Source organism: Agelaius tricolor, unplaced genomic scaffold (genome assembly GCF_023055355.1).
Source record: "Agelaius tricolor isolate 1412-34295 unplaced genomic scaffold, bAgeTri1.0.p SCAF_16, whole genome shotgun sequence".
In the NCBI taxonomy this organism is placed as follows: Eukaryota; Metazoa; Chordata; class Aves; order Passeriformes; family Icteridae; genus Agelaius; species Agelaius tricolor.
In genome coordinates, this window is record NW_027269276.1 from 3,009,432 (window position 1) to 3,026,117 (window position 16,686).

Here is a 16,686-nt window from a genome sequence, read left to right on the forward strand (position 1 = left end):
GATTTCCATTAGGACAGCAATTCCCTTTTAGAACTGGTTGTAGCTGCCTTTGCCTGCTGCTCCTGCCCTTCTCTCCCCTTTGGGAAATGCTGCTGCAGCACTTTACAGCAAAGCTCTGAGGCTATGTCAGACTCCACAAGGTTCAGACTCCTTTTCCAGTTGTTCCGTAGTCCAACAATGTCACAGCATTTCCATTTCCATTTCCTGCTGTGAAACAGCACAGACCAACCTCCTCTCCCCCTGGGGGGCACACACACCTCAGCCAGCACAGCAGCCTCCACTGCCATGGACAGGAAAACGAGGCAGGACCAGCCTGGCCTGCAGGTCCAGGTAGAGCTCCTGCCTCCCAGAGGAGCAGCTGGAGGTGAGGATCTCCAGCCCTAACCTACAGCTATGGCTGTACATGGTTCATTTACCAACTTCACCTCAGGCACAGTTTTCAGGGGAACTGAGGGAAGGATTTGCTGCAGGAGGGCCTCTTCCTCCCACGAGCAGTCCAGGGCTGCTGGGATGTGATGCTGGCTCTGTCCCACTCTGTGACTGGCAAGGAATGCTTAGAGCCAGGCATTCTGCAGGCAGCCAGAATGAGAAAACTCCCCAAGTGCTTTAAAATAAAACAACAAACAAAAGAAATGCAGATGAATCCCACAGAGAGCAGGAAGCAGTGCAGTATCTTCAGATATCCCTTTGTTCTCTCTGGGATTTCACATGCATTTCATCAGCTCTGCCCCAAACTGAGGGTGCAAATCACAGGCAGGGGAAAATGTGCCATTTATAAAGTCAGCAATCAAAACAATCCTAAGAGTCACATGGATAATTATGGGTTAATTTCCCTTCAACATGCCACTTAATGCTCTGGCTAAAAGGCATAACCTTCACGAAAGAGCAAAAGAAACAGGTTTCACACCATCTTTCTATGTTGGTGGTACCAACCAGCTGCATAATTTCTTTAGAAACATTTTATCTGAACATATTTCCTCTTAATGAAATGCAGTTGCACTTTAAATTGCAGAGGAATTTCCTCTGCTTTCCCTCCAGCCAAACTGCAGACTCCTGCTGCTTCCCGGCTCTCCTGGCATTGCCAGCACTCGCTGTGTGCCTTACCTGCCTCGGGGCCACCACGCACCCTGTTCTTGGTGGTGAAAAAGGGGATCCTCTTCGTTTTAAACCCCTCATCGTTCCTGTGGGCCAAACAAAACAGGGACTCGTGGGGAAAAGATCTTGGAAAGCTGCTGAGCTACATGGGGAAGAGCCTGACCATGCACTCACAGGATCCCACCTGCTCTGGAGAGATGGGAGTGAAACCTGCTGTGCAATCAGACTCCACCAACACTTGTCCAGCCCAGTGGTTTTCTCCTGGCAAATCAACAGAGCTCCTCAAGCAGCTCTCCCAGCTCCCAGGGCAGGAGCACTTGACCCCTGGCTTTATGGGTGTCAGGGTTAAGTGGTTGTCAAACAGCAGATTGAAGGAGTTTCACCAGAAGTGCTGGAGAACTGACCTGCTGCCACTGCCCGCCCTCCCTAGGGAGGCTCAGAGAAGATGACCCACCAGCATGACTCTGGAAATGCACTGGGACATTCAAAAAGTGGTAATCTGTCTTTTGCAACTGACACAGAAACTCCTAAGGACTCCAAAAACTGTGTTAGACAGGCACCCAAATGAGAAGATAGCACGACACAATTCAGTGCAATTTTGGAGATGATAAAGGACCTTTAACTTTCTATGTTAAACATCTCTATTGGAATTTCTAAACAGAAGAACATCACTCATTTATTGGATGATCTTATTAACATCAGCCTTAGAATCACAGAATCCTTTAGGCTGGAAATCTCTACGAACTGGCAGCTGGTTATACTTCCATTTAAAAAACAAAGACTTTTCATTTTTTCCATAACAATACTCCCACACTAACTAATAACTGCAGTCCAGCCAGATGGTTTATGGTTAAGATATGCTCCCCACAAACTTGTATTTGTAGTGATGAACCACACAGTGGGCTGAAGAAATTCCTACATGCTCAGAAATTAAACTGCCATTATCAATAATCTATCCACTTAATAAATGATACAGTGTGCTAAATGCCCAAAGAATTCAGCAAAGGATAATTCGTCACTGTCACAGACACACAATGTACTTGGGGACATGGTATGTGGGTATCAATGCCTTCTATGCAGGTGATTAATTCTCTCCTGACATCCTTTGTGTTACATGAGGCATTGGGTTTGCTATTATTTCTTCAGCTTTTGTTTTCTTAGACAAAACTTGAAAGCAACACTTACTTCCCAAGCTGGTTTTTTGAAAGATCCAGCGACTTAAGTTGTTTGCAGTTCCACTTATCCTGTGAAGGCAACATAACTAACTGATTTCCCAGCAGCTTCAGGGACACCAAAGCCTAGGAGAGGAACAGCCTGGAGTTAGGGAGCACCAAACACACAGAAGGAGCTTTTTAAGCATGGCTATTAAATAACAGAAACACGAAGAAAGTACATCTTATTCATCAGAACATCCTGTCCGTGCTGCCCAGCATGCAAACATTTCCTCCCTGTCCCCAGCAAGTTCTGCACGGAGCAGCACCACTCACTCCAGGGAGATTATTGCTCCACTTGCTGACAGATGCACTTGGAAACAGCCCATGCAAGAGGACATCTTACTTCTTAGTGAGGAAACCTTTCCAAGTGGGAAAGAGCAGTCTGATTTACCAACACAGGATGCCACATATGGACTGTATATGTAATAACTGTGTGTCTGCACAAAGTGGGCTTACACCTGCAGTGCATGCACAAAATCAAGGTGCAAAACATGAGCCACTTCACACAAGGAAAAGTTTTGATTGCTTTTTTTATGACAACTCTATTAAAATGGACAGGATTTGTATTCACTTTCTGTGATTTATACAAGTTACACATCTCCTTGGTTTTTCCCCCCTCCCAGCAGAAACAGGAATTTTAAAAACAAGTGAAACTGATTGTGATGCAGTTAACACCACACAGATAGGACTCAGCTGGAAATACCAAGCTAAACATAAGATCTCCTTTGAATTTAACTGAAATATAAAAGAAAAAATGCAGTTCCCATTCAACTTTGTAAAGTTTGTGCTCCTCCATCTGCCCTTAATAATGTTGAGGCTCAAATGATCATTTTCATTTGGCTGAAAATCCAATTTTCCACTGAAAAACAGTGCTGTCTGTAGAGTTTCCAACCAGGTTTATTCAGCAAGTCCCCCCACCATGAAAAACTGAGATAAAGCAGAATGTCAGCTGAATTATCTCCTGCCAGAAGTACAGCAATATTAATGAATTATACCCCATGGAAATCATGTTTTACCAGCAGAGACTTCAGTGTCAAGTGTATTAAATGTTTTATGTGCTCCACGTTAATAAAAAAGGTTTATGCCCCTTTTCATCAAGCAGGATTAACGGGGCCTCACAAAGCAGTTTGTTGGCCTTCCTCCCCTTTTTTAGATTGGAAAAATATGAGGTGTCCATGTGACATAAGTGATGGACAAGCAGCAGTGGCTGGAATGGGAATTACCGTGCAAAACGCTCCCTCTAGTGATGGAGAGAGGCAGAGCTGGGCTCTGCTGGGATTTGGGGAAGGTGAAGGGAATACAGAACTGCAGACAGAGTGAGCCACCCAAGGAAAGGGAAAACTGGAAAACTGAGAACTGAAAACTGACAGAAAATGCTTTTACCATCATTCATGCTCCCCTGGGAGGAGGGCCCAGCCTGCCCCTGGCTCCTGGTGTGGGGCTCTCTCCAGTGTCAGCATGGGGCTGTGTAAGGACAATGCCTCAGACTTCTCCCCAAAACACCCCTGGGCAGGGGGAGGGAGCAGAGGGAGGCTGCACATCCCAGAATTAGCACAAACTGTGCTCTAGGGGCTCTAACTGGGGTGATTCTTTTTCAGTCACTGTGTCTGTGTCCCCCCAAACACTGACCAAGGCCACTCTCCAGGGAGCTGAGAGCCTGGGCAGCTTCTCTCCAGTGGTTCTGTGCATGGGGGAAATCAGTGACTGTCAGCTGGCTGTGGTTCTTCATGACTGAAACTCTGGAGACCTCTAGTCCTTTAAAATTGCCTCTTGTCTCTAACTTCTCCATTTTTACTGCCTTTCAGTGTGAGAATGGGGGCCTCCAGAAGGGACACAATGGCAGTGGCAGACAAACTGCCTCCAAAGCTGCTGCCACAGCATTCCAAAGGGTGTGAGATGACACCTGAGTGAAGGGACTGCAGCATCAGATTAAGGTGCCTCAGTCAGGGTCATGATGTGGAAAAGCTGACCAGAGTCTAAGCTGAATTATTCCATCCAGAGAGGGCCAGGTGTCTCCAGGAGAAGCAAAGTAGGGAGAAGCCAAGTAGTCTAGAGAATTAAGACATGGCTTGGTTGGTTCCTTTAGAAGGCAGCAGCCAGGAAAGCTGAGGAGGTTTCTGTTTCTCTCAACACCACATTTCTGGAGTACACATGGTACTGAGCTGGTCCCAGTCTTGAGGTTCCTCTGCAAACCATGCAAAGGCCAGTGATAAACTACACTGCACTGCAGCTACAGTGACAAATGGCTGTCCTATGACATGTGCTTTCAAGTCACAGGCCTCCTCTGCTCTCTGCTTTTCCCAGGGAGAAATCAGTTCACTGCTGTTCCTACATAAAAATAATACATTATCTGTAGGAACACTTCACTTCCCATTTCTCCCCCTTCCTACATCTGCTTCTGGAGAGGGCTGGAGCATGAGCACAGCCCTGTTCACCCACACCAACTCTACAATCAAGGAATAGCCCAAGCCAGGGCTCCTCCAGGCATGGGGTTTTACCTTCTATTTGCTCACCACACTCTGGCCCTCAGGGCACTGAAAATATTTTATATTTATTTCTTATATGAATAAAATGCTGAAGAGATACAGATAAGAGCTGACACTAATTAGGGCAGCCAAGGCTCACTGACTTTGAAAACATCAGCAAAGTTTGTGCTGAGGTCTCTCCCTTTGCACCCTCTGAGCAGCAGCACCTAAGAACTGTGCCCTGGAAGCACCATCTAGTGTTTAATATCTGCCATGCTGGCTCCCACCCCCTGAGATGGCTCTCAATGCATTCAGAAAAACCAAGTTTTGGAGACAATAGTCCATAGGATTCGTTCTGCTTCAGGAGAAATGCCAACTGGAAACAAACAGCCACCAGAGAGCAAAGCCAAATGTGCTGGGATGACTGGAAAGAACTGAGGGAATTCAACCCTCTTGTTCCAGCAGGAGGAAAAATCACCTTTGCAGCACATCCTGAGATCAGGACAGGACATGGAAATGAACCATCACTTCTGCATCTTTCCCCAAGAGGCCAGCAGGGAAAAGCATGGAACTTCTGCCCAGATTCACCTCTGTTTCTCTGTTTTTCTCTGAGTTTCACAATCTTGCAGGGAAGCTTGGAGGAAACCCCAAGTTCTGCTTGGTTTCATGTCAACACCATATGAAAGCAGAAATTCTGAAGAATTTTGACATAAACCCATGGATCTGTGGTGTCCACAGGAAAGAATTATTTAATCTACAACCTTTAAGATTATAGAGGTCCCAGGCAGCACTGTTTAGGGCATTCAAACATGCTATTTTCATCACAGAAAGACTAACTCCTAATTACACAACTCTTTTTTTCAAGAAAAAGCACAACTCTTTGTGAGTGTACTTGATTACATCAATATTTCAATGGCTGGAGCTTGGAGCTACAATGCAGGGCTTGTCTTCCAAACTGTGCTCCCAAATTCTGCAAACCACAGACATCCAGAGAGTTCTCAGAAGACCTGTGTCAGAAACTAGATACATCTCACTGGGTGAGGGCCTGAATGTGCTGATTCAGGGGGTGACAGCCTGCTCAGGGGCTCTGTGCAACTGCACCAGCTCAAACCAGCACGAGGGCTCCGACCTTGCCCAGGCAGCCAGTCTGAGGTCTGAGTCAGAGTTAGGAAAAATAATGTGAGAACTAGGAAGAAATGACACTTACCTCAAGCTGGAAGAGTCCTGTTGGAACTTCTTTCAGTGAATTCTCAGAAAAATCCACTTCTCTCAGGTGATTTTTCCAGAACACAGTCAATGCATCAGGTAGGAATTCCAGTGCATTTCTAGAGGCTTTACAACATTTCTGGAAAACATAAAAAGCCCCACACTTACAGAGCAGTAATCATCTCTTTAAATAATGTGGTAGATCAGCTGTCACGTGTCAAAAGCTTTAATAAATTAATTCTAGGTGGTCTCTTTAGATACCTTGATCTAGATAAATTATTGGCCATGCAGGCACATAGGGTTTGCTAAGGAGATCCACTCAACTGCTGGTCAAATTCCCTGGTGGGCAAAAAGTATTCCAAAAATTATTGTGAAAATCACCCACCCCCATTTGCTTTTCAACCATAAACAAACACTTCCCCAAAGGATATTGTTCCCCTGCTGTCCCTGTAAAAATGAGGAATGAAGTCACAGTGATGGGTGTGGATACAGATGTCCTAGTTTGCCATGGGTTTGGGCAAAGTTACCCCTGGTGAAAGTTGGGTGTTTTGTAAAATGATCCTAACAATACTTCTGCACAGAGGAACCACAGAGAAAATGAACACATCCATGTAAGACTCATTTCTAAAACTTTACCACCAATGCCATCAACATAGTGAGAACAGGGTGGAACCCCAGAAAGACTGGATATAAAACCCATAAACCAAATTTGGCAAGGACACTCCTACAGAACAGCCTTTTAAGCATCTGACAGCTTTTTAAGCATTACAGTCAATTTTTTTTTTGCATTGTTTCAACAGTTTTTTCAACCTCTGACTTTGTCAGAGCAGTTCAACTTACCAGGGGGCAGGCCCAGGGGTCTGGAAACACTTTCAGCTGATTTCTGGAAACATTCAGTATGTTTAGGGACTTGAAGCAGTATAGAAAAACCGTTGGAAGTTCCACCAACCTGTTGTCAGAGACGTCAAGCTCCTGCAGCTTCCTTAAACCAATCCAATTAGTTGCTGGAAAACATGAAACATTGTGGCCTTGGTATAAGCATGAGAGCTTTTTAAAGCCATTTAAGCCATTATTTTAACATTTAGGGGTTCTTCCCTAGAGCCCAGCCTTGAAATACAAGCCCAGCACTGGACTGTACGTACTGTTTTCCTCGTCAAACAACTTCTCCAGAGAGTTTTTGGAAGCAATGAGTTTTTTAAGGTTTTTAAGATGTAGGAATCCAGTAGGGAGAGTGGAGAGCCTGTTGCTGGATACATCAACCTCGAGTAACCTGTGAGTACAGAACAATCTCAGTCAGGCATCAGTGAAACACTAGCAAAGCCTCCTGTTGCCACAAACATCTGTTTTACCAGGACAGTTTCAGTTCTGAATGAAAGCAGCTGAAGTGTGCCTCACAAGGCAAAGCATAAAACCCTAATTAGAAAATTAACCCTTCCAGGGAGCAGGGAGAGGTGCTCTGGATAGACAGCAATTCAAATAATTGGTCTCAGCCAGTAAATGTCACTCTGAGCCAGCTTAGAGGAATGGGGCTCACCAGAGCTGGAGAAAAGCAGAGGCAACATGAGACAGCACAGCAATAAAAGTTCCCACAACTGTCCTGACAACAAATTTGGAAACCCTGAGAATGCAGAGGGGCAAAGACCAAGAAGCTCCTGCAATGTGCTCTCCCCTTACAGTCTCCCTTCAGCCCAGTTTGAGCTGCTCTCCCTGCAGGCTCAGCTTTGTGGGGAGCACACACACCTTGTACAAATGATCTCATCAGAGGACTGCACACTGGGTAACTCTGTCAGCTGGTTGTCAGCCAGGCTGAGCTTCCTCAGGTTGATCAGCCCCCATGGGATCACGGAGGGGAGGGACACCAGGCAGTTGGCAGAGAGATCCAGCTCAGTTATCTGACAGGAGATATCGATCAGCCAGTCTAGATCCACCCAGGGCAGTTTGAGGTTTGACCAGTTCACACACAAAGCCTGCATGTGTCAGAGAGAGAAGAGAAAACCACATCAGTGGAATCCCAGTTGGTCTCAGCCTGTGCTACACCACTGGGAATCTGGCAGAGCAGAGCACAGGCCATAAACATTTTGCTCACTTTCCAATCTGCTTCTAGGAATTAAACTGACTCAGAGATGAAATCATGAATATCATGCCTGGATATCAGCAGCCCCTGCTGTATCTGCTCCAGGATTTCACTCCAAAGACCATGAACAAGCTCAAGCAGGGGACCTGCACCTCTTCACCAGTTCATATTATTCAGGGTCCAGCATGGACAGAAGAAAGTGTGAACACATAGTTTTCATCAATGCAAGGAAACAACCCAAGGCTTCATTTTCAAGATCACCTCAATGCATTCCAAACCTTGTCCTGAAACGCACATTTTAAAAATTATACTCCCAAAATGTTTTCATAAGCTTGTTGTTTTTGACATAACTCATCCCAAAACCAGCCTCAATGGAATGATTGTTAATTCTCCACCAGGAGGCAGCAAGAACCCGACAGCAAATTTCATTTGCTTTCCAATGCTCAGTATTTAGCTCTTTGGACTTTAACCCCAAATTAAGAATTAAAAGGAATGTGTTTGGGAAAAGGAGAGAAAGAAAAGGGAAACAAAGGAGAGTGCTTATCTCAAATGCTTATCTGAGACTCAGGACTGATCATGTAGATCTGACAGTTCAAATGTTTTGGAGAATGGAACAAAGGATAAGTACAAACAGATACACATTTTAGATACTGACAGTAGTTGTACTTAGTGTAGACACTGTGCTTTTCAAACCTTCACTCGTGATGCCTCAGGACAGCCCTGCAAATATGAATGGAAATATTATGCCCATTGTGCCCCTGGGGAAACCAAGGCAGGGAGCTCCAGCTGTTTGTTCAAAGCTACATCCACTGCCATGCCACAAGGCACCCCTGTAAAACACAGCAAGCCAGCAGCAACAAGAAATCAAATTAAGCAGAGTCTCCACTGCTACTGCAAAGTGCACAGCACCCAATGGGAGCTGCCTTGCAAAGCTTCCACTCTCACACCAAACACACCCTGCTTTACTGCCAGATTTCCCATTCTGCATATTTAACAGCTTCCTGCTTAGAAACTCTGGTTTTAAATTCAGTATGCAGTTTTCTGAACTTTTCTCTCACCGGTAACACGTACCACAAATCCCTTGGCTTAGGAAAAATGTACTTGTCCTTGAGTACACCAAACAGTGCAGTAATAATAAACCTTACAGCCTTCTTTTAGGGGCAGCAAGCAGGACCTTGTGTCTGTGCTGCAGACTGATAAACCATCTCTACTTTGCATTTAGATTGCTGTGTATCATTCCCCTCAAAAATGCAGAGGCATGGCCTCAGGGTAGTTAATGTGATAAGGAGATACCTGTAGAATGCAGATAATGACTTCTCAAACCACAGACAAGATTGTGAAATCCAGCACCTGCTATCAGTGCTGTGGGTTGGTGTCCTGTATCCAAGGCAGTTTTTGAATCCCAGCAATCAGTGCCCTCCTTCCCACGCAGAGACAAGGACTGACAGTGTCTCTGCAAACTGGAGGACCAGCCAAACCCCTCTATCTGATTTAGAGACAGGGGACCAAATTCAGCAGGTACCACTAACCTGGTATCAGTGGAGTTACCTTAGGGGTTTGGTTGGCTCAGGACTCTGCAGTGAAAATGTTATTTAAGTGAAAGAAATCCCGACAGCAGTGCCACAAAGAGGGGATTTACTCCCAACTCATACTTCTTCATCTGCACTGTTTTCCCAGAAAAGCTGGTTCTCTGATGCCAAAGGTCTGTGATGCCAACAGAGTCAGCCCAACCCTTCTCAGTTTGGGGCTGGTGGCGAACTCTGTGCTAAACCAGGGACAGAGTTCAGAGGATGTTAGCTCAGGGCTGACTGCAGGCAGCTCACTGCTCCTCAGAAGGCCAAGGAAAACCTCTGCAGACTCCCCTCTCCTGCCAAAGGAACAATTTCCCAATACAAGCCCTGAAGACTAAATTGAAATCTACTGCAGCAATGTTAGGGGATGCACTGAAGCAAAGGACTGGAAATTGTGCAGGAGCAAAAAACCCCGCTGCTCTTGGGCAAAGGATCAACTATAAATATGAAAAATATTTACTTAAATCTGAGGCTGTCTGGTAAGGAGATTAAGAGAGGCTGTTGTGCTTTTCTCCTAAAAGACGTGACGTGCTCCAGAACCTCACTCCTGCTGTAGATGGGATAATCTGAGGACAGGGATCTGCTCCCTCCATCAACAGCTCTGCTCTGAATCTTGTGTGGGACTGCTGCAGGGCTCTGGTGATGTAAGTGAGATTACCAGGATAAAGAAATGAGAGGAGGATCCCACACACACACATACATTTGTATGCTTGAATATAAAAGTATTGGTAAAATATTTCCTAGGGAAGATACAGCAGACAAAGCTCTTCTCTGGCCCGTAATGGAAAAATTAAATATATCTCACACAGCACACATTGGAAAGTTACATTTATCTCCCTGCTGGCTTCATCTATTGAAGTCTGGAATCTGTGCCTGGCCACTTCATTGCAAAGGCTCTCTTTGGCACTTGTTACCTGTTCCTGTAAAAATGGACCACTTCCCCTCTTTAGCAAAGCTGTGGTTTGCTGTGGGTATAAATTTATGCCAGGAAAGAACACAGAAAGGAGAAACAGATATTAGAAAAATGAGATGTAACTGGTGTTGCCTGAGAAAGGGCAGCTGTGCTGGGTGCAAGGGCTGTCTGGAAGGTGTGGCAGCCAAAAGCAGCTCTCAGGCACATTTTGTGCATAGCTCTGCAGTCACTGCTGTGAAATCCATTGGAGCTCAGCTGTGCTCGAGTGGTTCCACTCAGAGATAGCACAGAGGGACAAACCCTTCTGAAGTTCTGGGCTCTCTCTGAAATGATCAGTGCTTGATTTGCCCTTGCTGTCCAAGGGGAGAACTCTGTGACATCCAGCTGGCTGCCACACACAGTCTCCACACAGCCCAGTTTTGCTTCCTCCCAGTGCAAAATCCATCTCAGGATGAGCCCTCTGAGACAAGAAGAAAGCACCGAGGCAGTTTGTCTGCAGCTGCCACAAAGTTGTGTTTTAAAAAGTTACCAAAGTTATCAGGGTGTGTGAGTGTCACTTCCCAAAGATCTGAGCTCTGCAGACAAACTAGGACAGATACTCCCCAGTCTGTCCCAGTCTGCCAAAATGAATTCAAAGAGAAAGCATTAAATAAGCAAACATATTAAAAATAAACAGCTACTAAGACAATCAAGGTCAAGATTCTGTGTTTTTTTCTCTGTTTTTTTTTTTTTTTCTTTTTCTTTCTTTTTCAACCAGGCCCTTCTGGCAATTAGCTGATATCTGAAGACTGCTCTCTTCTTTGCTCAGGGTGTGACAACAGCAAAGCTGAGTCATTTTTACAGCAGCTAAGTTAAATATTGCCAGCAAATTCTCATAGAAAACAGACCTCTTCCCTGTGATTCAAACATTTATTCCAAGCTTATTCAAGCTGAATTATCCAGTTGGATTTATTTTTTTTCTTCTTAAAGACATTTTATCAACTCTTCTCCACATCTAGAATTCAGACTCCTTTTGATTATCTGTCAACAAAATTAAGAGTAGCACAAAAGGGCTCTAAATCTACTGATTGAACCTAAAGGAGTCAAGCTCACTTATGTGGTCTAACACCCAGGCTATTAACAGGAACAGTGAGAGGATTCTGGCAGAAAAACAGAGAATGGAGAAGTTTGTAAAGCTACTAAAAGCTCTCTCCTTATTTTTATTTAACACCAAAACAGAACCAACAGCCTGCAATGCTACAAGCTGAGCAGACAGATACTCAACTGGATTGGTGAGGGACATCTTTTCACTGCCAAATTTTTGTGACCTGATGAAAACTGTAAGCACTGAAAGCTCAGGGATCTGATGCTCCTATTCAGTGTGGGTTAAACTACATATTGAGGGGAAAAAATTCAAAATGCCTGGTAATAAATTGCTGGAGAACAGTATAAATAATACAAAATACTGTGTGCTCCCTGATAAAGTAATAACAATACCAGTGTGAGACACTTTTTTACTGCTGAGAATCTGAAGTAGGGAAGATATTATTGCTTTGCTCATGCTCCTTGTTAACAAAAAGCCACCCAAGTCCATTTTTACCTGCACTGCCTGACACAGAAGGGTTCCCATGCTCAGCTCTGTGCCATGCCAACCCTCAGGGACACCACAGAGCTGGTGCCATCACCGTGCAAGCAGGAGGCACAACAGGAACATAAAGGTTGTGATGACCCTGGGGGCACAGAGGGAATCTGTGCTAGAAGCATCCCAGTTTCTTCTCTGGAAGGCTTTGAGCCCAAAGTTGGTGTTTCCTGCCCCCAGCACACCCTGGCTCACATAATGGTGTTTAAACTGCCCCACAGAAGCTGTGGCTGTGCCCTGCACAGTGATGCCATTCAAAGCCTTGATGTTTCACACCCTGTAATTCAGCACCAAAGCCACTTGCACAACTTTCTGAAAGGGCAGCAAACCACAAGGCTCTTAGTTGAGGAGAAGAATCAGCAGCTGCATGGCATGCAAAGACAATTATCAACCATTAACATGATGCCCCTTCAAAACAACATCTCCTCAGGCAGATAAATGGTTACTTACTGTTTTTGCTGGAGCACTACCTGGTAGTGGGGTTGTCTCAATGAAATACTTCCTCAGAAGGTGTTTGCTGGATTCAGGGCTGTCCATCAGGATGTAGGAACAAAAGAAAGCTCCATTCCTCAACAAAAACACAGCTACATCTTCGTTCCCTTGGGAGAAAAGCAGATTGTTTGCTCCCTTCACCTCAGGTAAATGAACCAGCAGGGAGCTGAACAGAAATCCTGGGAAATAACCACTTCTGAAAAAAAAATGTGGGGGTGTGCAAAAAGGAAACTGAACTGTGTAAAGGCTGTTTCCTCCAGTGGCAGGACTCAGTTTGGTCAAACTGAGACAGCAAAGACACTGTGTAAAAGTGCTGGCCCAAGCTCTTTCTTTTTTCTCTTCTTTTCCCATCTTATTAAACTACGCACACAGCTGTGCTTTGAAGTGCAAATTATTCAGCCTAAATCAAGCATGTGTGCCAGAGTGTCCATAACAATAATGCTTTTACTTGCAAGGATTCTGGTTTTTAAGGGTCTTTTCCCTAGGAGTTTATAGAGGAAAGTTCAGCCTCTCAGTATTTACAGCAATCTAACTTCCCAAGGCCCTGACTCCAATTTGGCTGAGTTGACAGATTCAGAGCCAATTTTACTTTAATTCATCCTGCTGGAAATGCAACTGCAGACAAGGCATGGATACCATCCTGTGTGTGAACAGCTCAGCCCATTCTTTGAAGAGCTGGCAGGAAAGGGGGCAGAATGTGAAGCATGCAAACACACACCTGCCTTTATAGCAGCGTAGAGGGGCAGGCGGATGAGGACGGGGAACTCGTTCCTCCTGACTGCACAGCTCTCTGGGTCAGCACTGTAGGCACGGATCAGGAGCTTGACAATGTCCAAATGGCCCTGCTGGCAGGCTATGGCCAGCATCCAGTTCAGGAGCTGCTGGTAAGTATTGGGACCTACCAAAAACACACAAAATGTGACTTAGTTGGTGCCACCGGGCTGTGACGTGTGAGGAATGCCCACGGTTTGGGACAGGGTGAAGCTCCTGAGGACAAAAGAAACAGCTTGCACTGCAAAAGTGTGTCAGAGAAGAGTCCTAAGCTGGTCAGGCACAGAGTTTTCAGCTTTGCTTAACTGTTCTTCTTTACCCACCCAGCTAATGGGTGAAACTTTTTGTCTGTCCTTGACATAAGCATTCATAAGGCAGCAACATTCTGCTAAAACACCAGCAGATAAATAAACATCTGACCCCAAACAGGGATGATCAGGACTGTCTTTGCATCCAGATCCAAACAGACATTAGATCCAAACACCCAAGATTGGCCACTTCTTCCAAGATCATGAGAGGGGATACAAAGAATGGGGAAAACCAGGTAAGTTTTCATGTTATTGGATGAATAAAACAAAAACAAAATGCTTCAGTCAACAAAAAAGGAATTGTTTTAGCTTGTTTTTGCTGCAACATGAAGTCTCCCACAAAACCTTTCATTTTGCCTTCAAATATTTCATTTCAGGTCAACTCTTTACTATTAATTCATAGTAAAGTCAGACAAATGTCATTTAAGGCTAAAAACCAAAAGACTATTTTCTGATTTTTGCATGAATTTGCTGATGTTTTAGTCGTTCTCAAACTGCCTTTTGTTTTTTTTTTTTCAGAAATAACGTTTTCCTGTAGAACACCACTTTTCTCTAGCTGTGCCTAATTCTGGACATGCAACTAAATGCCCAGGACAGAATTATTTCTGCTAACAATAAGCAGTCCCCAAATCTCCCCTGATTCCCTGTAATACCTCCATATCCTTTACAAATTCACATCCTCTCTGAAACACTTACAGGAACATCCACAAGCCCAAGTTTTACATGTCAAGGCTTTTTGCAGCTTATCCATGTGGAAATTACATCTCTCTTTGCATTCTTAACAACTCCACTAAATCCCTCACCCTCCTGCTACAAAAAATGGGCTCCACTTAAGCTGTAAGCCACAAGTAGTTCTCACTCTTCCAGGGAGAATCACTGCAGTGCAACAGCCAAATTGCAAATTTAGGCAATTTATACCTAAGCCCTGTGATTGGTTTCTCTGTAACTTCCCAAAAAAGACAGCTGGAAGGTCCTGCACAAAAATTTCTGAAAGCTGCTGTTTGTACAGAGCTCCTCCCCTGACTCCCCTGCAGCAAGAGTTGGAGGGAATTTGGTCACTTCTAAACTGAGCTAAGTTTCCAGAAACTACTTAAGTCACTTTTCATTACTCAGTGCATGATATTAATATAATTTAATTTTTCTACTAGGTTACTCAGCTTCCTTTCTGGCTGAAGGAAATATTACATTTAATTGCATCCCCCAAACTGGAACATTTATTTTGCTTACCAGTGCTCCAATAGGACACCAAATAAGCAGGTTTCCCAACAGGTTATTCCTGTTCTCAGTGAGGCCATTGGCAACTATTTAGTCCCAGTGAGGAGTTAGAGCCATATTCAGGTTAAATATTGCAGAAGCCAGCTTAGCTCTTGTGTTACTGCAGTGTCTGAGGTCAAGGATTTGCCCCAGATGTTCTGCAGGACCTCTGGACCCCAAATGCATGGAAGGTCCCAGGGAGAAGCAGCTGGCAAGCTCACAGAACACTGAGAGAGCAACAGGGACCCAAACACAGCTCCTGGTCCTGAGTCAGAGTTCTGCCCCCTGCCCCCACTGCTGCCTTAGGAGCAGCAGTGTCTGAGTCAAAAAATTGTCTCTGCTCCAAAATAACTACTATAATAAAATTTAAGTAAAATGTAATTATTATTCTAAAGAAGGAATTCCCCTGAAAGTCAAACCAAAATGTCAAGCAGAGAACAGAGTGGGTGTCAGCTGTGCACCCAAAGTGTCCCTGACCAGTCAGGCCACTCTGCCAGCACCACTGAGACTGTTGGATCAGCAGTGGGATGATGCTGCATCCTGAGAATCCCCTAATCTCCCTGTAGGGTCTGGGATGTTACCCAGCTGTGAGGCCTGACAGGAATGAACTGTCTCAATGGCATCTTCCTCCACTTCCAGTCTGCAAACACAGAATATTTTTATGTCAGTGTTTCTCTACCCCAGGGGGGAAGTTTCCTTCAAGCACAGCAGAGATCTGATCCTGCACACACTTTCCCATGACTAAACCCCTCCCTTTCCAAGGAATGCCAAAAACCCCAAATGCCTGCCTGGAGCTGTAGCACACAGCTCCTGAAAAACTCGAGGGGAGGCAGGGTCAGGCCAGGCCTTACCACGCAGGGAATCCAGCAGCTCTTTCACGATGTCCTTGTGCCCAAAATACGCCGCCACCACCGCTGCATTGTCATCGTTGGGCTCTGTTGGTAACACCACCAACGCCTCCTTCAGCAGGTACCTCACTGCCTGCAGGTCCCCATATGCTGCTGCAATGCCTAAAAGCTGACACTGGTGAAGGAAACACAGCAGAAGAAGCTCTCTGTTAAAGGCAGCAGGCAGAGAAAGAGCATTTCTAGGGCTGTATGGGCTTCTTTGTGCCCATGCCAAGGCAAGTCCACTGTCACTGTGGTTAATTGGAAATGTCATAAACACTAGTGGCCATTGTAATCATTGTTGATAAATTTATTATGTTAATTTGTTGGGGTTTGTATTTTAGTTTTTTGTATGGTTTTTCACATAATTTGTTGGGGTTTGTATTTTAGTTTTTTTGTATGTTTTTTTACATTAGTGCCTGAGGCACAGAACAGTGAATATAAACCCATTTTTCATGGACCAACAGAAAAAGCATTTGCACAGCTCAGCTGCAAAATGCAGTATTACCTGTTTTTGGAGATGGCCACTGTGACTGGACTTGACATGCAGGGAGCCTCCCAAAACACATCAGCTCTGTGCAAAGGGCAGGCTCAAAAGGAGGGCTCTGAAGGCAGAGCAGTGCAGAAGCTGGCACAGAGTTTGTGATAAAACTCCACACACAGGCAGCAAAATCTTCCCAGGGGGCCATTAACCATCTTTGCACTGATGAGGGAATACATTTTCTGCTTCCTTTTTATAGGGAAAAATGCATTTCCCTGTTTTGGTGACCACAGCAGCAGCACCCCTCCTCACACAGCCTGTGTTCCTACAGACACTG

General features: G+C 44.9%; 1 protein-coding gene across 3 annotated transcripts in view; it reads right to left on the reverse strand.

The window, feature by feature from the left end:
- LRRK1 (leucine rich repeat kinase 1) overlaps window positions 1–16,686 on the reverse strand; it is a 73,380-nt gene that overhangs the window by 37,080 nt on the left and 19,614 nt on the right. For all 3 annotated transcript variants that reach the window (XM_071441230.1, XM_071441231.1, XM_071441232.1), the window contains 9 exons: window positions 15,833–16,004; window positions 13,367–13,546; window positions 12,607–12,755; window positions 7,721–7,947; window positions 7,123–7,250; window positions 6,821–6,984; window positions 5,982–6,119; window positions 2,281–2,393; window positions 1,105–1,181 (listed from right to left, as the gene is read on the reverse strand). In XM_071441230.1, the coding sequence (XP_071297331.1) occupies window positions 1,105–1,181; window positions 2,281–2,393; window positions 5,982–6,119; window positions 6,821–6,984; window positions 7,123–7,250; window positions 7,721–7,947; window positions 12,607–12,755; window positions 13,367–13,546; window positions 15,833–16,004 (1,348 nt within the window). The remainder of the gene's footprint in view (window positions 1–1,104; window positions 1,182–2,280; window positions 2,394–5,981; window positions 6,120–6,820; window positions 6,985–7,122; window positions 7,251–7,720; window positions 7,948–12,606; window positions 12,756–13,366; window positions 13,547–15,832; window positions 16,005–16,686) is intronic.